We start from the raw sequence: 23,961 nt of genomic DNA, 5'->3' as shown, positions 1-23,961 counted from the left end.
GGAGGGGGGTTTGCATTAAAGTTCCATTATGGAATGTTCAACCAATCAAATAAAAAAGGCAAATGCTTTATAATACATTATTAGGTGTTCTGGACACACATTTTCTTAAATAAATAAACTCATATTGTAGTTATCAACATGTTTATAAAAAATATACCATAATTTAGCTTCCAATAATTTAATAAATTACTTGTAAATTGTAATAAATATCATAAAATAAATAATAAATACATATTATAAAAAAATGGAACTATGTAATTCACACTGTTCTAAAACCAGAACTAGTTTTCTACTACACAGTAGTAAAATTAATTCAACATTTTAATACTAGATTATTGTTTTTTATCAATCGCAAAACTCTTGAAGTTGTCTCCAATAATTCAATAAGAGATTTCAGGATACGGTGACTCGTTGTTTTAATTTCCCAGCCATCTTTAGAAGGTAACTCAGGTAGGGGACTACGTGTAGTGTGCTCGTTCACATGTCGTTTGGTCTAAAACAAAACATGAAATATATATTGAGATCAAACTATTGTTGCAGGAATCACTACAATTTATACTCTAGATTAAAAATATGATCTCAAAAATACAAAAGAAATTCCCCTAAAAACTACCAGAAATATGTATTATGTCTCGGTTATCCTGAAATCTAATAACTGGCTTTAAATGCAAATAAATGGGAAACCCCATGACCCTATACTATATTAATGTCATTTACTGAAAATATTCCACTGTGTTTTACAGCACACAACGAAATAAATTCAGCTAATATAAGCATTGTTTCATCAGTATCATTACTAATACAATTCAAATGTGAAAGGGATATTTAAAGGGACATGAAACCCTTTTTTTTATTTCAGGATTCAGATAGAACGTACGATTTTAACCAACTTTCCAATGTATGTCTATTATCAAATCTGCTTCATTCACTTGATATCCTTTGCAGAAGAAGCAGCAATGCACTACTAAGAGCTAGCTGAACACATCTAGTCAGCCAATCACAAGAGAATAATTTGGATAGAACATACAATTTTTAACAACTTTGAAATTTACTTTTAGTATCAAATTTGCTTTATTCTCTAGTTATCATTTGCTAAAGGAACAACATTGCACTACTGACAGCTAGCTGAACACATTCAGTTAGCCAATCGCAAGAGAAAAATGTGTGCAGGCACCAATCAACAGCTAGCTCCCACTACTGTAGGATACGTACATATTATTTTTTCAAAAATAGATACAAGAGAAAAAGTACATTTGAAAATAAAAGTTCATTTAAAAGTATCTTAAAATCATACAAGTTTAATTTTGACTTTCCTAACCCTTTAAGGTAGAAAGTCAACACATAATGTTCACTAATCAGTTGTGAAGATATTTAGTTAGGGCTATCTTAGCAACCAACAATTGTACAGCACTCTCCTAGAAATAAAATAGGGATTAGAGCTTCTAGTATTAAACAGATCTATTCTGTTACCCTAAAGTAAAGCTAAGATCACACAACATCCCCAATAAAATGTAAAAAGAGATAATACTATACAATTTAAAGGGATACTCAGCACTAAAAAAATACAGATAATGATGCATTCAAAGCAAAGGTTTTATTTTGTATATTATATTGTTTAAATATTAATAAAATAATTGTAACGTTTTAGTTTTTATAACGTTCTGGACAACTCCATGGTTATCTTTTCTATTGATGACACATATAAATGAGACTGAGATTGAGCAAAACAATGGCTGTGTAAAGTGTAGCGCGTTTGGCTTCTGAAGTCCTGAGCCTGCACTTTCAATTGTTCAGGGAATTAGATTTTAAGAAGTACAATTTTAAGAAGTAAATAATATGAAAAGAAAGGTAAATAAAATATGTATGCTACAAAGTGTTACTATGCATAATTAAACATATTATATTAAAATCTAAAACTGCTGAATCTCCCTTTAACCCTTTGCACCATATAGATGTAGGTACTACGTCACATAGTTCTTTGACCAGCATACTGTGTTGATGTAGTACCTACATCCAGCTGCAGTCTCTGCTATCAGTTTTGACTGTAACTGATTGTGCTCTTTTACCATATGAAGCCTGATTGCCATATTGATACGGACAGTGACACAGACAGTGTCACTGTCGATATTAATGTTGCTGTGGTGTTTGAGGGAGGTGTGGGAGGGAAGCAAGGAGGCGAGTGGGTAGCCCATCATTGAAGGGGAAAGGAAGGAGGAGGAGTGGGTTCTACACTAAAGAAAAGAAATGCTATTGCTGGGAGGCTGGCTGCCAGTAACAAATATGGCGGTGACCAGTGGGAGGGGGAGGAAAGAGAACTGTTTTTTAACCCCTTAACGACCAGTGGGTGGGGCAGTGGAGAAATAGATGGGCAGAGTTACCTGTGGCCCTCTCTCCATTGGACAGTGGTGGTGCCGATCGTTGATAGTGTGGGAGGGTTGGGAGGGAGGCAGGTGGACCACTATGCTACATAAAAAAAAATGTGTAGAGTGGCAGTGAGTGGATAGGAGGGGGGGAGGGGGCTAGCGGGGAGAGGGGGCTCCTATAGTGGAAAGGGGAGTAAAGGGTGGGAAAGCGATCTGGGAGGTGGGGTAGGGTAATATTAAATAATTTTCAGCAACGTTAAGCACAAATTAATTGCATAATTTAACATAAATGTATTTAATGATAATTTGTGCAATAAAAATGTCGCATTTTTAATATTTAGCCGGGTGGTGCTCCTGCTAAAAAGGTCCTGGGGAGAACACTGTACTGTACATTATTATTTTGTTTTCTTAGAAATTATTTTTTTCATTGCTTGTCTACACTTAGAGGTTTATTAAAATAGGACCTGTCAAATTCAGAAATAAAACTTACCCTCAAATAGTCTGCTAGAATTCTGACTTTCTGTCTTATGGACTCCACTGGGCCAGTCTTCTGTGTCTCTGAGTCTGTTTTATTCACATAGACCAAGTAGGAGTGAAACTCTACAAGACTGCTGAAGATATTGTGTAGGCACTTGTTCTGAAATAAAGCAATTGTTTGGGTTACACATATGTACTACAATGCACGCTTGCTGTATTTAAACATGAATACGTGCTCACATCTTAAAGTGAAAAAGTGATTTTTTTTACCTTGCAGAACGGTGTGTTTGTGGAACAAGGAAAACACCCATCTTGTTCAGTAATTTTTGGAAGAGTCGGCATTTGCACTACAATCTCCATGTTGTGGTTACACGTGATCTGCTTGCAAATCTAGAAATATAAACAACATATGTGTTGTTACCTTGTATTTTATTTAATTTTCAAATATATTTATTAATCTGTAGAAAACAATGCAAACTACATGTTTTACACATATAAGATTTACATATACATTTACAATGAGCATACACAAATGTGGCATAATACACCTTTCCAGCCATGTATAGGTTTCTCCCTGTTCCAAATGTTACTTCATTATGAGAGGTAAAAGGTATAGTAACCAGTTATATAACAGTTGAAAACACATCTGGAATCACTATTAGGTAAAGGTGCCAGCAGCCTATAGGAACCAACCTGACTGGGTAAGTGATTACAACTTTACAGTTCACTAAAAAGCTTGTGTTGCAAAGATGACTCCCTTTAAAGCAGGGATGGGGAACCTTGGCACTCCTGATGTTTCAGAGATACTTTACCCATGATGCTTAGGCACTCTAAAGTCCACTTGAGCATCATGGGAAATATAGTTCTGAAACATCTGGAGGGCCAAGGTTCCCCCTCCCTGCTTTAAACGGACATGTTAGGTATAAATTAAACTGCTCTAAAGCAATTGATTATGTTCTTATTTTTTAAGCACCTGCATTTATGTGTATCAGTGAACCATGGTTTAATAAATGCATTTGTAAAGTTTGCTTTCCTTGGTCCTGTCCTCCAGATAAATGTGTCAGCAAACATGGCAGGCATTTAGGTTCAGACTGTATGCAAAATACCTAAACTTTGTCAGTGTTTTTGTTGCATATCATATAATTTAATATATTATCATTGTTTTTTACTATAAAGTGCTGCTGGGGCTCAGCTAGCCAGGAGGCAATCGGTAGCACTATATTCATTTACAATAGTGCTTGTTCATGCTGTTGAGTCACATGCATTGTAGCATCTATAGAGCCAACAGCAATACAAACATATGTACCTTTAAGCAAAGAAAAAAACTAAACACAAAAGAACACTAAAGGTGCATTAGGGATCTGCCTAGGGGAACACAGCTCTCTGGTCTCACGAGATTATCTAAGAAATCTTGTCAGTCATGTGAGGTCCCTGAAAAATATTTAGAAATGTAAATTTGAACTTGGCTATTTATCTCACAAATCTGGTTTCTGGGTGTGAAGGAGAGACCTTCCAATATAACCAGGAGTGGAACAATATCACTATAGTTTATTAGTAAGAAGGAAATATGTACTAGTCCACTCAATATTAAAAATAGGGCAAAGTCAAATTTGTTACTCTCCCACTGCAATTTTTTACTTGTCTGGGACAAGTGGCCCAGTGGAGATTTCAAGCCTTGATACTAAATAGATCTATGGATTGTTATGACAAATAACCTGTTAAATGTATGTGCAACCTTTGTCACAATTAATTTTCTTTATTTGGTGAACGAGTTAAAAATCAAGGATTCAAATTACAAGTTTGTTAAAGGGATACGAAACCCCCAAAAAATTGATTTAGGTAGAACATACAATTTTAAACAACTTACCAGTTTACTACTATTAGCAAATTTGCTTCATACTATTGGTATAATTTGTTGAAGGAGCAGCAATGCACTACTGGTTTCTAACTGAACCAATGACAATCGGTATATATATGCAGCCACCAATCAGCAGCTAGAACCTAGGTACTTTGCTGTTCCTGTGCTTTCCTAGATAAACTTTTCAGCAAAGGGAAGGAAGCAAATTAAATAGAACTAAATTGGAAAGTTGTTTAAAATTGTATGCTCTGTCTAAATCATGAAGGTCTAATTATGACTTTACTGTCACTTTAACATTCTATGCATTTTCTATTATGTGACGCGAACCCTCAGAACAGAAACTAAAAATAAGCAGTGGGGACTTAATTGCACAGATGTTTGAACACGTATTGTCCCAGTCCCTCTAGAGGACACGTGATCTTACAAGTGAAAGTATTTTGGGGTAAAAAGTCTGTAATGAAAATGAAATCACTTTCTGAGTAACTTCATCAGTATTTCAGGAAACTACTACTACCGAATAATTTATGAAAGGCATGATCACTAGATCGGATCTCCCTTTCCCCTTGGGACCTACAGTACTAATATTAAGAAGATAAAACTGCAGTTTACTGGCAAAGGTCAAAGCGTGAGCTATTTACTGTCAGATGATGGGAAATCTTTGCAGAGACCCCTAACGCATAGCTCAACGCGTTCTTATTATCAGGTGACACCAGGCTTAGACGAATAATAAAGCAGACGGGCATTGCAAAAAATAATAATCTTACATAAATCTTACATACACGATAGCATACTATATGTTTAGCATTATGCGTTAGAGTAGAGCATTCAAACAAACATCAATAGGGCAGTCACATATCTTTGCCATTACAACGAGAACTAATTCTAAATCATTTTAAAATTGTATGACTAGGAGCAAACTAACGGGAACTATTAGATAATTACGACAATCTGTTAATTATGTTAACCCATTGGCTGCTAGACTAATGAAGTCATTTTTTCTTATCAGAAGAAAATGACTTTGCTAGTCTAGCAGCCAATGGGATAAAAGTAATGAACAAATTGTTGTAATTATCTAATAGTACCCGTTAGTTTGCTCTGACTGAAAGAGCTGGTGCGCGCACTCACCTCATTATTTAGTATTACGGCCTCTGCCCGGATGCCTTTAGTGAGCTTTTCCGCTTCTGACATCAGTGTGGTCAGTTTGGAGCTCTGTTTGTCATATCCTGAGGAGTCACACATTTCAATTGGTGCTGTTGTCACAAAGCAGATGGGTCCAGTGAATAGAAGGAAAAGTATCGCAGAACAGAGAAAACTGGCCGAAGAGCTGAGCAAATCTGCAACAGGAAACAAGAATAACCATATCAAATATATATATATTTGTTAGGGGTCCAAAGACAAATATAAATGTATAAAGCTAAAATACGTTTGTCATTAATTTGATCTTTGTTGCCTCAAAACCAACTAGTGCATTAAAAAACATAGTGAATCTTATGTTATCTGGTATTTAGTGACCTCTAGGGTATAATGTAGTGTACTGCCTGACATGTACCCTTTCTGCTATGCTACATATGTCAGATTAACTCATTTCCCCAATAAGCAGAAGTCTTATATAGAAACTCACTTATAAGTTCCATTTCTTTTATTAGTTTGTTTCCTTCACTATCCTTTGTATTGCTAGCTCTGTTTGACTGTTTTTGTTGGACCTTCATCTTATATATATATATATACACACATATATTGACAGTCAAGGGAAAACCCTGAATTACTAAGTCCAAAAGGACTTTTTCTGAAAGGACAGTGGGAGTGTGTTAAAAAAAAATCCCACAGATTTGTTGTGAAATAATGTCAGTGTTTTTTGTGCACTACCAATGGCAATTATACCTGACTTCTTACATATACCAATCACTAATAGAAAATAATCTTAGTTTGCTATAATATAAAATAATGGCAATAAAATGCCATATAAAATGCAGAAATGTAATTCTGTACTGTACACTGTAAACTTCAGCATGGGAGTATTATACATATTTCAATAAAAAAAAAAAAAAATTATGGTTCCACATTCAGCTATGGTTCAGATCCTCAACCCCAAAATTTAGGATTATATATATATAATTCAATAAAAGTGCTAATTGAAAATTGTGTATACACATTTTTTTTGTCACCTTGGACCATTTTGCTTGCAATTTATGCAGAAAATGTGTAGTAGAAAAATATCTAACCAAAAAAATAGTAACATTTTAAATATATTCATTTCCCAGAGAGGAGATAACTCAATCTGATATTTATTCTTGCTCCTACCCCTCTCCAAACTCAGCATAGTAAAAAAAAGTTAATTATAAAATCAACATTAAAAAAAAATAATTCTATAAAACATTTCATAAAATGCTATTTATTTTTACACTTCCTTAGCTCTGATTACTTGATTTGGTAAGCTCAGGGAAACAAGGTTCTAAGAAAACTGTTGTTAATAACATAAATTGTGGCTAATAGTTGCTATCAGGTGGTTGTCATTACTTTGACAGTTCTTTGATAGCTCTTGGGACCCAATAGCACTAAATTGAATGGGAGGATACCACTCTTTGAAATAAGGGGTCTTAGGGTTCTATGGTGAGGGAGTTAGTTAGGGCATATTAAAGGGTTACTTTCTGTTATAATTTTTAAGCTAAACAACTAACATATTAAAGTTAATAAACATTAATTAAAACCTACTGACCTATATTTTCTCCAAAACGAAGTTTCATAACGTTCTAAAAGTTATATCTTTTATTTGCCGATGATGTCACATTATCCTGCCCACTATTTTCAGCACTGCGTGTTCAAAATACTTAAACCAATAACTTTGTGTTTAAAGCGCCATTTTGAAACCTAGGTATTATAAACGGATTGGTACAGAGCAAAGGATACCCACGGAGTGGGTTTGGAAAACAATTAAATTTGCAGATAAGATTTCTGATATACGGTAGAGATATGTTAATGAAATGCTATTGATAAAAAGCGTATTTGGGGTAGTTAGTTAGTAACAGGCATAGAAAATATTTACTTACAGTGGCCCTTTAAATATTGCAAAAAAATCCCAAAATAAGATGGCTGCTGTAAGGTATTCAACACTGTTATGACTATCACCTGGCAGCTGGACAGACAATGGGTAACTTATGTGATAGAGGAGGGATGCCTCTTTGAAGTAAGGTGTTTTATCCTTCTATGTGTTCTGGGGAGAAGAGAGTTGCTACTTCACCTCCTATGATTTTGTTCCATATGCCTATGTTTCTATCAGATAATCACTGTTGCCATGTTACCTTTGCATATGACCCCTTATTTTAAATAATAGCCTTTCCCTATTATTGTTCTTGTATATATCAAGATGAAGAATGATTAGGAGACGAAAAAATGAATATTTTTGTTGGGACTTTCAATAAAAATATTTTTTTCTATGTCAACTATGTAGAGGTTAGTTAAAGGGATAGTACACGCCAAAATGTTATTGTTTAAAAAGATAGATAATATTTACCATTCTCCAATGTTGTATAACCAACACTGTTATAGAAATATTCTTTTTTACCTCTGCAATTACCTTGTATCTAAGCTTCTGCAGACTGCCTCCTTATCTAAGATTTTTTGACAGATTAGCATTTCAGGCAATTAGTGCTGACTCTTAAATAACTCATGTGCATGAACACAATGTTATTTATATAAAACACATGAACTAACACCCTCAAGCTGTGAAAAACTGTCAAAAGCATTCAGATAAGTGACGGCCTTCAAGGGCTTAGAAATTAGCTTATGAGCCTTCCCTAAGTTTAGCTTTCAACTAAGAATACCAAGAGAACAAAGCAAATTTGATGATAAAAGTAAATTAGAAAGTTGTTTAAAATGACATGCCCTTTCTGAATAATAAAAGTTTAATTTGGACTTTACTATCCCTTTAACCAGCTTGATGAAGATATATCTGTCAACCTTATTAGATATAAATGGAGGAATTTGCAGATTGGAGAAGTTGATAATGATATGATAGAAAGAAGTATTAAAAGAATATATGTAGCTTTCCTATCTGCAAATTCAATTCATTTTTTTTAAAGAATTTTGGGTCTTTTACACTTTAAATTAGCTGGACCTCATGAAAAAAGTCTTCTGCAAAGTTTTTTTTATTGGCCAGAAGACTAATAGGCAAATATTAGATTAAAGAAAAAGGTCCAAAATGAAAAGAATTTAAAAGAATGCTGTATGAACAATTGATCATAGAACAACTTGATGCTAAAGAAGATCTAATAAAAATAAGTAAAGCAATTTTTGGGGAATGGGAGATTTATAATTCTTCACTGCCAAGAGTTATTCAGGAGCAGATACTGTGGCAATTTACTCTGAATATTTAGTGGAAGAAAGATTGAGGAAAATTGATTTTCAATGTGGATGGAGAAGGAGAATAATAGGATGAGATGAACCTTGCATGTGTGTGTGTATATATATATATATATATATATATATATATATATGTGTGTGTGTGTGTGTATATATATATATATATATATATATATATAATATTTTATTTTTCCTCTCAATAAGATGAATTAATATACTTTACTTCGCCTTTTCTTCACTTAGATAGGATGGAATGATTCACCCTTATTCCCCTTATTTATTTTTCGACTCAATAAGATGAATTGATACACTTTACGTCACCTCTTCTTCACTTAGATAGGATGGGGTGATTTCACTCATTATTCCCCCTTTTTTCTTTTTTTTTTCTTGCCTTCACACATAATAAGATAAATTGATACACTTTATTTCACCTCTTTTTCACTTAGATATGATGGAATGATTCACTCTTCACTTTTTTCCCCTATCCATTCACATTTATAAATGTCAAAACTTGATATATCTATAGGATAAGATAATGGAAAATATAAATGTATGTTATACAACTGCAAGTTTTTTTCCTTTTTTTTCTTTCAATGTAAGAAAGGTAAACATTCTTCTTTTTCTATATGTTCTTCTTTAAACCCTTTTTAATTATGTTTGAGGAACAAAAATGATGTTATGTTCCCCTTTTGTATTTTGCGATTAAATAAAAAGAAATAAAAAAAAAACCTCACCAGTTGCCAGTGAGGATTGAGATCACAATTTTTAATTATTTTGGGACTGTTGAGCATACTGAGGTTGTAAGCATACAATGTTTGCTTTAAAAGACATGAAACTCAAAGAAAAAAAATAATAATTATAATGCATATATTTTTGAACAACAACAACCGCACCTGCTGTGCCCCCCGTCGGTGCTCAGGTAAGGGTGCACCCCTGTTACCATGACATATATTTTCTCTAAGTGACCTTGATTTGGTTATTGGAGATGCCCTCATTTTTTTGCTAAAATTGTTTTAACTTACTTCCGGAAACTCAAACGCAATATTATACAGTTAATAAATAGTCAAACATCAATTGGCAAGTAGTGGCGAAAATTGTAACATTTCACCTCTTTGCTTAATTAAATCACATTGAAAGGAACATTAAACAATTTGAGATTGCATTATAAAATGTTTAATTATATGAATTATATGAGCTTGCTGGTTTCACCTTTATTAGACTGGCAGCTCCTACCTCCAATGGTTCCAGCAACTTAAGGCATAATTACAACACAACGTCCCCAAATATGGCAAATGTTATTTTTTTATTCTCCTTTTCTTCATAACTTTTTGGCATATGAAGTTAGAAAACAAAGACTTTTTGATGTGAGGGTTCATTCAATCTTAGATAAGACTTCTAGTTATATTAAAGTCTGTTATCCTCCACCACACCTTCATATGGAATGTTTTGTTATTGATGCAATCTTTATGAATATATGATATTATAAGAATATAGTTATTTCACTTTTATTAAAAGTTTATGGAGCCTACCCATATACTCTTGTGTATCAAATCCATTTGATTGTTCTTGAATGGTTGTTTTTATTCTGCCACTAGTAAGTATTTTTTTTGCCTACCCATATACTCTTGTGTATCAAATCCATTTGATTGTTCTTGAATGGTTGTTTTTATTCTGCCACTAGTAAGTATTTTTTTTGCCTACCCATATACTCTTGTGTATCAAATCCATTTGATTGTTCCTTGAGTGGTTGTTTTTATTCTGCCACTAGATAGTATTTTGTTTCTTGTAAGGCCATAGGTCGACCTGAAACTAGCAGAACAAGGGGTGTATTTGTATGATAATATGAATCCAAAATAATTCTGGAAATGTACCTAACTCCAAGTGTTAAGATGCTAAATATCCATCCATTAACAATATATGCAATATATTCTGATATAAAGAAACTGTTATCATAAGTCAAGCCTTATTTTCTTTTAATTGTATTTTAGTGATTGAAGTGAAAGAACCATTAAATACAATATAAATGCATAGTTAACAAGTGCATAATAAAATTACAACGTAAGAACAATAAGGCCAAATTTAAAATGAGTAGTAGATTTTTATTTAGTTTTTTTTTACAAATTTCAAAGTTAGTTCAATATCCTTTGCCCCCATATCATGTAACAGCCCCAAAAAACATATATACGGATAAGCTGTGAACTCTAGCATATGTCCAGTAGGAGCTAGTGCCTTAGAAAGTAAGTTTATAAAAAGAATGTGACAGTTTTTATTATGAAAGTTAATTGGAATTCATAAGTATTTAATGAACTGGCCAGAGGTTAAAATGCTTCTATGCTTTAGTGAAAAGCTGGAGATATGTTATGTAATTGGTATCGTGTATTCATTTATTGCAAACATTTCTTGATTTTAATAGCCACCAATCAGCAAGTGCTATCCAGGGTGCTGAATCAAAAATGGCCCGGCTTTCTAGCTTATATTCCTGCTTTTTGAAATAAAGATAGCAAGAAAATAAAGAAAAATTGATAATAGGAGTAAATTAGAAAGTTTCATAAAATTGCTTGATCTATCTGAATCATAAAAGAAAAACATTGGGTTTATTAACAATTTCGATTTTCCACATTGATAAATAATATGCAAAATAGGTGAAGTCATTGGTTGAAATACTTAATGTTGTAATTTTTTAAGTCCTAAATATAATTGGACTTTCATTTATTAACCGAAACCAGAGACTTCCTCTTAAAAGGAGAAGCAACATTTTAATTTTTGATGTCTACTTTAATGGGACAAAATACTCATATGCTTAATCATTTGAATGTGATGCAGCAAAACTGTAGAAAGCTGACAATAAAATATCACTTGTAAATCTCTTTGTAAAAAAGGAAGATATTTTACCTCAACATTTCTTCAGCTCAGAATTGATCTGTGAAGTACTCTGTGAACAGTTATCCTTCAGCTTCTGTCAGCTGCAAGTTGGGGAAAAACTGTGAATCAGTTTATATATAGGCCAAAGAGAGCACTCGCCGTTTTCAAAAGTGTCAAATTTTGAAATAAATTTGACACTTTTGAAAACGGAGAGTGCTCTCTTTGGCCTTTCTAGTCATACATAGTGGGAAGCACTCCAAGCTTGTCAATCAACTGCCTTGGGTGCACAAACAGTATGTATAGACAGGTTGAAGAAAGTGCACTCCACAGTACTTACTTGTTGATCCACTTTATTGTGAACGTTGACGAGCCGGTCAGGCTCGAAAACATTCACAATAAAGTGGATCAACAAGTAAGTACTGTGGAGTGCACTTTCTTCAACCATATATATATATATATATATATATATATATATATATATATATATATATATATATATATATATGTGTGTGTGTGTGTGTGTGTGTGTGTGTGTGTGTGTGTGTCAGGGTATCTGTGAGTAACATTACATAAGCTACAGATGAATCGTAGAATTCAATAATTCATTTTTTTTTTAGCTAAAACCTAATTTGATGTGAATTGGTCTCATAACAGACCAGCCACAACCCCCCTTTTTCCTGATTAACAGAACATCTGAGAACAAAGTAATTGCTTTTAAATATTTCCTGCCTAAGGTGTGAAGTTAAAGTTCCTATCAGATCACAAGCCAGAATGTCCCAATTATCCATTTCAAAGGAGGCCTGGGTAACAAATTTTTCCTTATAAAAAAAAAAAACAGTTGCTCCATCTGCAAGAATAAGGGAATATACAGGCTTGCTCAGAGGATACAGCTGTCCTCATCCAAGTGTTAAATTACCCCTGCTGTGTTGGATACACATCTGCACTGACTATACAATCAGCCAATAGGATTGAGCTCGCATTCTATTGGCTGTTCCAATCAGCCAATAGAATGCAAGCTTAATCCTATTGGCTGATTGGATCAGCCAATAGGATTGAAGTTCAATCCTATTGGCTGATTGCATCAGCCAATAGGATTTTTTCTACCTTAATTCCAATTGGCTGATAGAATTCTATCAGCCTATCGGAACTGAAGGGACGCCATCTTGGATGACGTCACTTAACGGTACCTTCTTTCAACAAGAAGACGTCGTAAGAAGAGGATCCTCCGCGTCGGATGACTTGAAGATGGAGCCGCTCCGCCCCGGATGGATGAAGATAGAAGATGCCGTCTGGAGGAAGACTTCTGCCCGTCTGGAGGACCACTTTTGCCGGATTCGTTGAGGACTTCGGCCCGGTTGGGTGAAGACTTCTCACGGTAAGGTGATCTTCAAGGGGTTAGTGTTAGGTTTTTTTTAAGGGGGGATTGGGTGGGTTTTAGAGTAGGGTTGATTGTGTGGGTGGTGGGTTTTAATGTTGGGGGGATTTGTAATTTTTTTTACAGGTAAAAGAGCTGATTACTTTGGGGCAATGCCCCGCAAAAGGCCCTTTTAATGGCTATTTGTAATTTAGTGTAGGGTAGGGCTTTTTTTATTTTGGGGGGTCTTTTATTTTGTTAGGGGGATTTAGATTAGGTGTAATTAGTTTAAAAATCTTGTAATTTGTTTATTTTCTGTAATTTAGTGGGTTTTTTTGTACTTTATATCATTTTATTTAATTGTATTTAATGTAGGGAATTAATGTAATTATAGTGTAGTGTTAGGTGTAATTGTAACTTAGGTTAGGTTTTATTTTACAGGTATATTTGTATTTATTTTAACTAGGAAGTTATTAAATAGTTAATAACTATTTAATAACTATTGTACCTAGTTAAAATAAATACAAAGTTGCCTGTAAAATAAAAATAAACCCTAAGATAGCTACAATGTAACTATTAGTTATATTGTAGCTAGCTTAGGGTTTATTTTATAGGTAAGTATTTAGTTTTAAATAGGAATAATTTATTTAATGATAGGAATATTTATTTAGATTTATTTAAATTATATTTAAGTTAGGGGGTGTTAGGGTTAGGGTTAGACTTAGGTTTAGGGGTTAATAAATGTAATATAGTGGCGGCGGTGTAGGGGGTGGCAGATTAGGGGTTAATAAGTATAATGTAGGTGGAGGCGGTGTGTGGGGGGGCAGATTAGGGGTTAATAACTTTATGTAGGTGGCAGCGGTGTGGGGGCGGCAGATTAGGGGTTAATAAGTATAATGTAGGTAGCGGCGTCGGGACGGCAGATTAGGGGTTAATAACTTTATGCAGGTGGTGGGGCGGCAGATTAGGGGTTAATTAGTATAATGTAGGTGGCGGCGGTGTAGGGGGCGGCAGATTAGGGGTGTTTAGACTCGGGGTACATGTTAGGGTGTTAGGTGTAAACATTACCTTAGGAATCAATGGGATATCGGGAAGCAGCGAACATGAGCTTTCGCTGCTTTCAGACTCCCATTGATTCCTATGGTATCCGCCGAGGTATACGCTGGGCTGGAATAGTGGCGAGCGTACCTGTTAGGAATTTGTTAACTAGCAAAAGTAGTCAGATAGTGCCAAATTTGCTTTTCGGAACATCTGTAATGATGTAAGCATCAATCTGTGTCGGACTTTGCCCGGCAGATCGTATGTCACGTCACAAAATTCTACTTTTGCCGGTCGGGTTTGATAACTAAGGGGAATCAGGCTTGCCACAAATATGCTGTGGAATTCCAGCGTATTTGCGGTTGACGGCTTGATAAATAGATGCCATAATCTGGTTTCTATAAATATAATTCAATATCTTTATAACTTTAATATAAAGAATTTAGGAATAAATATTGATTTTAATTGTTTTGTATATGCATTTTAATTGGGGGTTATTTTAAACAATAATTATTAAATAAGTTGTACTATAACCCGGCCGTATACTGATATATATATATATATATATATATATGTATACAAATGGCTTGCACTCGCTGGACTTTTAAAATACGTGCCTTTCTTTGTGACGTTTCGGGGACCGTATCCTCTGAGGAAGGGGATACGGTCCCCGAAACGTCACAAATAAAGGCACGTATTTTAAAAGTCCAGTGAGTGCAAGCCATTTGTCTACTTCTATTCATGTTTTTGCATGCACCCTAGCAAGTTGACCTAGCTGTGCGAGTGCTCTCCAGCTGCTCATATATATATATATATATATATATATATATATATATATATATATATATATACATATATATACATATACTGTATATGTCAGTTGATATTTTCTAGCCAGCTTTTTACATATATGCTGCATCAACTTCAAATGTATCAACATTTGGGTATCATGTCCCTTTAAAGCAAAGTAAAATCAAGATGACCTTTTTATTATTAAGACCGAACATACAATTTTAAATAGTAACCAATATACTTCTATCATTAAATTGTATTTGTTCTGTAGATATCCTTTGTTGGAAAGAGAACCTAGACAGGCTCATAAGACCTCAGGAGATTGCATGTGTCTTTAGGATGATACCAACATTTTAAATTTGTTTTTTACTCTCCAAGGAAATGTAATAATTTGACTAAGAAGTTTCTTGTCTAATCCAGGAAAGAGAGATGCATATTCAGAATTTTCAAGCAATGCTAAATAGTGCCACAGTAATTGATCTCTAGTTTTGACTAATCTCTATGGTCAAGATTTACTAAATCTTAGTATAGATAATAACGTACACATTTTACACAAAATCCACTTAGGTGAAGTCAATAAAGCCGTCTTACTTTAAAGGGACATGAAACCCAAATGTTTTGTTTGATGATTCAGATAGAGAATACAATTTAAAAAAAATGTTTCAAATTAACTTCTTTTTATCAATTTTGCTTAATTCTTATTCTTTGTTGAAGAGATATCTAGATAGGTAGTGTGCACAAGTCTGGAACACTAAATGACAGCAAGAGCACTAGATGGCAGCACTTTCTCCTATTAACATTCTTGTAAAACAGCTGCCATATAGTGCTGCAGACACGTGCACACTCCTGATCTTATAGCCTGGCTTTTCAACAAAGGATAACAAGAAAACAAAGAAAAATTTGTATTAAAAGTTAATGGGAAAGTTGTTTTAAAATTGTATACTCTATCTTAATCATGAAATAAATTTTGGGGTTTTTATGTTCCTTTAAGCATACCGCCCACATTAAGGCCTCGCCTTGCACTAGTAGAACTTAGAGCAGATAAAATTAGACACTGGATCCTTTTCATTCTCATTTCTGCAATCCATTTCCATACAGGGTAATGTGCAGTCACAATACTTTATCTAAATATCTAAATATAAAAACAAATAGCCAGTAAATCAGTGATAATAAGAATATTGTGTCTAGTAAAATGCTATAAAATATGCAGCAATATGCAACGTTTATCTACCAGTTTTCATCCTAGATTTTTTACAAAATGTAATAATAGCTTTAACACTGTTTTTAAGAGGAGAGAAGATAAGGGACATCCTTCTCTTGTCCCCTTTTCTAATTCAAAATAAGGTGAAAGCTATTTATTATTAAAATATAATTTGTCATAAATGTGTATTATGGTTTAATATGTACAGTTTAAATAGGAAAAATTCAGTGCACTTTTGCTATTTTTTTTTAGGCTAGATTACGACAAACTGTTGCGCAGAGCGATAAGGGGTTTATAGCGGCCCTTTGCACGCATCGTAGTAGAGCGCGTATTACAAATTGAAAATAAATGCGTTCACTCAAGCAAAATTGAATTTAATGCGTGTTGAAATAGCGTGACCTCAGAACTCTGGTTAACTATTACGTTAAGCTAAAAAGTTGCACAAAACACAGCAAAATTACATTTAAAAATTAGCACTATCTATTAAAATTATTTAGTAAAAATATTGCATAAGAAGTTATAAGGGCTCAAAGATATGAGGTCTCAGGTGTTAGAAAAAAAGGGTTGTAAGGGACTTTAACATATATATATGTGTGTGTTTGTGTGTGTGTACAGATGTATTTACAGACATATATTCACATATAAACACATAAATCCATATATAGACATATATATAATTGCATTGGAGCCCTTTGCAGTCAAGTAGCAAAAACAATGTAAAATAATATTTATGCAATATTAATATTTAATAAAGTGTTTGTGTATTTTCTGTAATTATTTCACATTTTAATGTTATTCACTTAAGGGAATATATTTTTATGTATTTATAAATAGATATTCCTATATATTTATATGTATATATATATATATATATACATTTATATAATCATATATACACTAGTGTTCTAACATTTGGGGTCACTTAGAAATGTCTTTGTTTTATAATGAAACATTTTTTTGTGTCCATTAAAATAACATCAAATTAATCAGAAATACAGTGTAGACATTGTTAATGTTGTAAATGACTTTTGTAGCTGGAAACAGCTGATTTTTAATAGAATGCTTACATAAGCATACAGAGGCCCTTTATCAGCAATCATCTGTACTGTGTTCCAATGGCGCATTTTGTTTGCTAATCCAAGTTTATAATTTATAATGGCAAATTGTTCATTAGAAAACATTTTTGCAATTATGTTAGCACAGCCGAAAACTGTTATGCTGATTAAAGAAGCAATACAACTGTCCATAATTAGACTAGTTAAATATCTGAAGCATCAGCAATGGTGGGTTTGATTACAGGCTCAAGATGGACAGAAATAAAGAACTTTCTTCAGAAATCCATCAGTCTATTCTTGTCATGAGAAATAAAGGCTATTCCATGTGAGAAATTGCCAAGTAACTGAAGATGTATATGATGTGTACTACTCCCTTCACAGAACAGTGCAAACAGGCTCTAACCAGAATAGAAAGAGGAGTGGGAGGCCCCGATGCACAACTGAGCAAGAGAACAAATACATTAGAATGTCTATTTAGAATGTCTATTTTGAGGTCCTCAACTGGCAGCTTCATTAAACAGTACCCCCAAAGAACCAGTCTCAACATCAACAGTGAAGAGACAATTCTGAGATACTGGCCTTGCAAAGAAAAAGCCATATATAAAACTGGCGGGACTGGCCAATAAAAATAAAAGATTAAAATGGGCAAAAGAACACAGACACCGGACAGAGGAAGTTTTGAAAAAAGTGTTATGGACAGACAAATCTAAGTTTGAAGTGTTCGGATCACAAAGAATTTGTCAGACACAGACCAAATGAAAAGATGCTCGAGGAGTGCCAAGCATGGTGGAGGCAATGTGTTGGTCTGGGGGTGCTTTGGTGGTGGTAAAGTGGGACATTTATACAGGGTAAAAGGGACCCTCTGGACGGTACTTGATTAGAGCCAATTTCCTTCTACAACAGGACTATGACCTGTTGTAGCAGTCAGCTGGTATTCTGGCTTTAATGGAGTGGCCAGCACAGTCACCAGATATCAACCCTATTTAACTGTTGTGGAAGCTTGACCGTATGGTACGTAAGAAGTGCTCATCAAGCCAATCCAAATTGTGGGAGGTGCTTCAGGAAGCACAGGGTGAAATCTCTTTAGATTACCTCAACAAAATGAAAACTAGAATGTCAAAGGTCTGCAAGGCTGTAATTGCTGGAGGATTCTTAGACAAAAGCAAAGTTTGAAGGGCACAATTATTATTTAATTCAAAATGTATTATTTCTAACGTCAATTACTATATTTCCTGAGGTTTATCTTTTGTATGTTCAAACCTACCTGTGATGCAACAATCACAATAGTGTATTTACTGTAATCGATATGATCTTTTCCTTTTTATATTTGTACACCATTCGAAATATTGCTTGTCTATTACATTGTATATTAAACCTCAATAAAAATTATTTAAAAATTATGTATATATATATATATATATATATATATATAGGGCTAACCCACGAAACTACTTGTCCTCATAGATAATCAGCAACACACCATTTCCACTGTGGCACAGGGAATCACTCTGCTGAAGCTTTTGGACATCTCAATACCAATACCCACATTAATTCCCCAACCTCCACTTTGGATGCAGCTGCCGTCATAGAGCCTCTTTCACAAAGGAGAACTCCATCCTCCACTTGACTTCGTTGACCCATGCTTGTATCTGTTTTGAAACATAGTATAGACTTTATTACATATTGCTTATTTTCCTGCTATTGCAGAGTAGTTTTATAGTTTGTTTACATTGTGAAAATCTGTTGATAAATATGTTTGAGTGGATACCTAGTTTTCCAGTTTACTCAAGTATTTCACCTGCCATTCAATTAGCTCAATATTCTTATATACTATACCTTTTTTTTTCTTCCTTATGTGTGATGCGATTATATTTGAAATACAGTTTAAAGAGTTGGTTACAGTGTTATACTTAATGTTTGATTTGATGGTTTATCGCTGCTGTTCTTCAGGTTCTGGGCTTCAGGTGTAGTGCTCGTATTACAAGTTGAAAGTAAACACAATCGCTTGAGCATGTTTAAGTTATCGAGCATTAGGATATCACATCCTCAGACCTCTGGTTAACTGTGTCACAAAACCAAAAATTGTCACCAAACACATCAAAAATACATTACAATGTACACTCATAATAATACTATCTAATAAAAATTATATTTTAAAAAATGCCACAAAAATTTATAAGGGCTCAAAGATATGAAGTTACAGGTGTTAGAAAAAAAATAGGCAGGCAAAGGGCTTTAACATTGGGATACATACAAATACATGTCTAAAGATGTATATGTTTGTATGTATATATATATATATATATATGTGTGTGTACATATGTATTTATATGTGAATATATGTATTTACAGACATATATACCCATATAAGAACAGTGCATATGTATACATATATAGAAGAGCATTAGAGCCATTTACAGTCAAGTAGATGAAAACATGTGAACGCATATTTAGGAAATATTCATATTTATATGTGTGTTATATAGTGTATTTACTGTAAATACTTCACATTCCAATGTACTGCACATAGCAGAATATGTTCTAAGGATTTAAAAATAGATATTCCTATGTATATCTATACCTATATATAATCATGTAATATATAGGTATAAATATATATTGTACTAAAATACCATCAGATATATGTAGAAATACACTTGAGAATATGCGATCGGGTTTCCACTTTTTTTGCTCCATTGACTTCTATGGGGGAATACGTTAATGTGCGCGCAATATCCTAACTTTGGCTTTTTGTGCGCATCGAGTTTGTGATAACTTTTTACTTTCAACTTTTTAATACAAGCAAAAAGGTTACTTCTAGTGGAGTTAGCGTGCAAGCGGGAGGGTTAAATACAGCTTTACTTGGTCTTGCATATTGTGTCTCTTTCACTTTTTTATTTCTCCTTCCAGAAGTAAAGATAAAATGGTTTATTGCTAAATTCTAATTGAAGCCCAGTTTGCCAGTTCACAGCAATATGTTTCCTACCTCTAATTCTGCTTACTATTTTTACATATTGTGCCTTTCCCCTTTTCCCATTTCCCTTTTTTTTTCTCTTCTCACACATATCTATATATAGCTATATGTTTTTATGTCGAATACCTAGGAGCTTGTTAAAAAAATTACAGTGGCGACTACTGCAGTTAATAGCATTCTGCTATACTAACTTATCTACTCTATTTTTTTTTCTTCTTCTTCTTCTCCTCTTCCTACTTGGTCTAGGCTCCCCTCCTCCACCCTTTCTTATTCTGTCCTTTTTGCCTAACTGTCTCAAATTGATTGCCTCCCACCCCTCTATGGTACTCTTATTATTCTTAAAGAGCAACATATGGGGTTTCTCTTACAAATACTGCAAATTAATAATACCCCATACCTCTGTTCTGGTCTTCACTTGGATATCCCCATTGGGTGAATTTTTTCTCTTTTTTTTTTAATCCCTTTTCCCTCTTTCTCCCATAATAAATTATTCCTGTATTTTGCATAATGTGAGAGGGCTTTACTCCCCAACAAAACAGAACATTTTTCTATGCTCCTTATATAAATCTCATGCTCAAATAGTTTTTCTGCAGGAAACACACTGGATGTCCACTATGACTTTTTCATTGCACACAAAATTATACCCAGTTCTTGAAACTGCCTCCTTTTAGGGGAGTGACTAAATGAAAAAAATCTATGTTGAAGCAAACGCACAAGGAATATATATTATCTTAACATGCAACCTTGTTAATGTACTTTACACATTAGCTTCACATTATGGACCCAAAAAGCGACAGATTAAAATGCTTTGTACATTTCTAATATGACTTGAGGGCTTGAGCCAGGAACACCTTTTTACTATCTGGAGATATTATTTTAGTAGGGGACACATGCCTATATAGGAAATATACTCTTAGCCCACAATTTTAAAATACTAAGGACACAGTTTAACTTATTTGACTTCTGGCATGCATTTAACAATTCTGCCAGGGATTATACTTACTTCTCCAGCATACACAAGTTCTATTCTCGTATCAACTTTTTTTGGGGTTAAAAAAAAAACACCCAAAAACACTACACCCCAAAGATGGTACTCACCAAAGTTGAATCCGGACGGCGGCACTCCATCTTCATCCCAGCGCCCACTGAATTTCAAATGTGAGGTATTCCCTTTATATAGAAGTGCCTTGCATTGCTATTGGCTGTTTTTCAATTTCAAATTCATATCAGCCAATAGAATGAAAGCTTTTTCAATTGGCTGATTTGAATTGAAAAGCAAAGGTACTGCTATATAAAACTGGGTACATTGCATTCAAAATTAAGTGTGTGGCTGGTGACTGCATGAAGAGGACGTGGGGGACGGGAGATAAGAAAATGAATGAAAATGAGAAATCCAGCCAAGATAAAAAGACAGCGCCAAGATAAAGAAAATAAGACCGTTGTAGGGATGAAGATAGAGTTCCGCTGCCCGTATTCAACTTTGGTAAATACCATGTTTGGGGTGTAGTGTTAGGATGTTTCTGTTGTTTTTTTTAGATAAGGGTTTGTTTTTAATTTTATTTTGAGCAGCAAAATAGCTAAATGCCCTTCTAAGGGCAATGCCCAGCCAAATGGAGTAGTTTTTTTAGATAGCCTTTTTAGGGGGGGTTACTTGTATTATGGGGTGTTTTTTAAGTGGGGTTTTAGAATAGGCATAACTTTTTATTTTTGGTAAAAAAAAAATTCTCTGTAATGTAAGGTTATTTTATTTTTCAGGTAAAGTTAGTTTTTTTTCTTAAGGTATGGTTAGGTTGTTTCTTTTAAGGTACTGTTTGGTTGAGTTTTTATTCAGGTAAGTTGATAACTCACCATGTTGAAGTACGCGCACATTTTAGGCACTTGGGCAAAAATTTCACAGGCACACTGCTCAAAAGAATTAGAGGGAACATTGCCCCTCTTCCATCTTCACTCAGGGAAGACTGAGTCTTCCCTTAATTCTCAAAGATTCTGAGTGAAGGAGGAGTAAAGGAATACCTCGATTATGGAATTTCAGTACTCTCACGGGTACATTTCTCAGCCATAATTGCCCTCAGGCATCGTGGGAATCCCATCTCTTAGCCTCCAAATGAGGGGTTGCTGGTATAACTGCAAGTATCCTCTGCAGTATATTTTCTTGTACTATATGGGCTCTCTACTGAATCAGCATTCTGTGAGGGAGAAAGGCCTCAGTAAGCTGGTAAGATACAGTGGAGGGGTGGAGTCCAGGTAAGTGACTCAGACACCAAGGCTGGTCCAAGGCCCCAAGGCTGGCTTTCCTGCCCATTACTAACACACTGTGAACTTATCTGCCTGAATAAACTACAACTTGGAGTCCTGCCTTGAAGTAGTTCTGATGGCCCTGTTAGAGGTTTTGACTCCTTCATTTAGGGACTAAAAGATCAGTTATGTCTTTACTTTCTACTTCTGGTAGTATCTGTTCAATATAATCCTCACTATAACCACATTCTTTAAACCATTCTACTAAAACTGTGGATTGTTCTTTATGTATATTGCCCATATTCGAACAGTTCTTTCTCATTTGCATCAACTGTCCTTTTGGAATATTTTGTTTTCATAACTCATAATGGCATCTTGAAGGGTGTATATAAAACACATTTTTGAAAGATTCCCCAGTCCCTTTCACTATTATATGCATGATTAAGGCCAGTGGGGCAGAAATGTTGCATGATGTATAGTGAAATAAAAGAATAATCTATTGATACATTATGTGGTAGTGTGGAAATACTTCTGGATATTGCAGTAACTCTTTCTATGTGCACCATTCTACTACAATACATTTTCTAAGAATATTTTATGCAGTGCTGTGCCCAATTTGAACATTGTCAATATTATAAAGATATCATCTATATATATTTTAAAGACAACTATGTTTGCCCCAATATCCAGAATGGCAAAAAATATATATTTTCCCAAAAGCCCATAAACAAATTTGCATAACTTGAGACAAACCTAGTTCCCATTGCTGTACCACAAATTTGCATATAATATGTATTTTTAAATAAAAAATAGTGAGTTTAATGAAAAAAAAAAAGAAATCTAAAATTAACTCTCTTTGTTTCTTCCTCATTATCTTACCATCTTCTAGAAAATGACTAACCGTGTTTATACCATCACTATGATTGATACAGGTGTATGACAAACTCACATCACAGGTTACAAGCCACATATCTTCCCAAACATAATTTTTTTACAAGTCTTAAAAAATCTGTTGAATCCCTTAGATTCTAATTTAGACTGACCAAATGTTTTTGTAAATACATATCCACATATTGTGTGAGATTTGCAGTAATAGAGCTGATACCCGACACTATAGGTCAACCCAGAGAATCTTCAAGGGATATATGAATTGTAGACAGCATATAAAATATTGGTATTCTAGGGGGATTAACCAATAAATAGTCTCATTCCTGTGAGTTTAAAAATCCGATTTGCTTAGCTTTATTCAACAGTAGTTTCAAATCTAACTTAAGAAGCTTGTAGGGTTAACTTTACACAACTTATAAATCTGAGTGTCTTCTAATAACTTATGGCAGATTCTTAGATAGTGGTCCCTGTCTGCAATCACAATGCCCCCACCATTATCCTCTGC

At 34.1% G+C, this 23,961-nt stretch overlaps 1 protein-coding gene across 1 annotated transcript; it reads right to left on the bottom strand.

Annotated features, from left to right (window-relative positions):
- Positions 1-313: 313 nt before the first annotated feature.
- IL6 (interleukin 6) lies at positions 314-22,869 on the bottom strand. The gene is made up of 5 exons (XM_053715725.1): positions 22,767-22,869; positions 5,824-6,032; positions 3,111-3,230; positions 2,854-3,000; positions 314-493 (listed from the first exon to the last, which is right to left on the bottom strand). The coding sequence occupies exons 1-5, from the start codon at positions 22,867-22,869 to the stop codon at positions 314-316; spliced, it is 759 nt and encodes a 252-aa protein (XP_053571700.1).
- Positions 22,870-23,961: the final 1,092 nt, after the last annotated feature.

This window comes from Bombina bombina, chromosome 5 (genome assembly GCF_027579735.1).
Source record: "Bombina bombina isolate aBomBom1 chromosome 5, aBomBom1.pri, whole genome shotgun sequence".
Taxonomy (NCBI): domain Eukaryota; kingdom Metazoa; phylum Chordata; class Amphibia; order Anura; family Bombinatoridae; genus Bombina; species Bombina bombina.
The sequence above is the reverse complement of the archived record's forward strand: the minus strand, read 5'-3'. Positions and strand labels throughout refer to the sequence as shown.

Bases quoted from the DNA above. Each gene is read 5' to 3' on its own strand.
- IL6 (XM_053715725.1), bottom strand. From the start codon at position 22,869: ATGGGCAATATACATAAAGAACAATCCACAGTTTTAGTAGAATGGTTT. The intron at 6,033-22,766 runs GTAAAGACATAA...TTCCTGTTGCAG, and splicing joins GATACTACCAGAAGTAGAAA to ATTTGCTCAGCTCTTCGGCC. The intron at 3,231-5,823 runs GTGAGTGCGCGC...TTATATTTCTAG, and splicing joins CCGTAATACTAAATAATGAG to ATTTGCAAGCAGATCACGTG.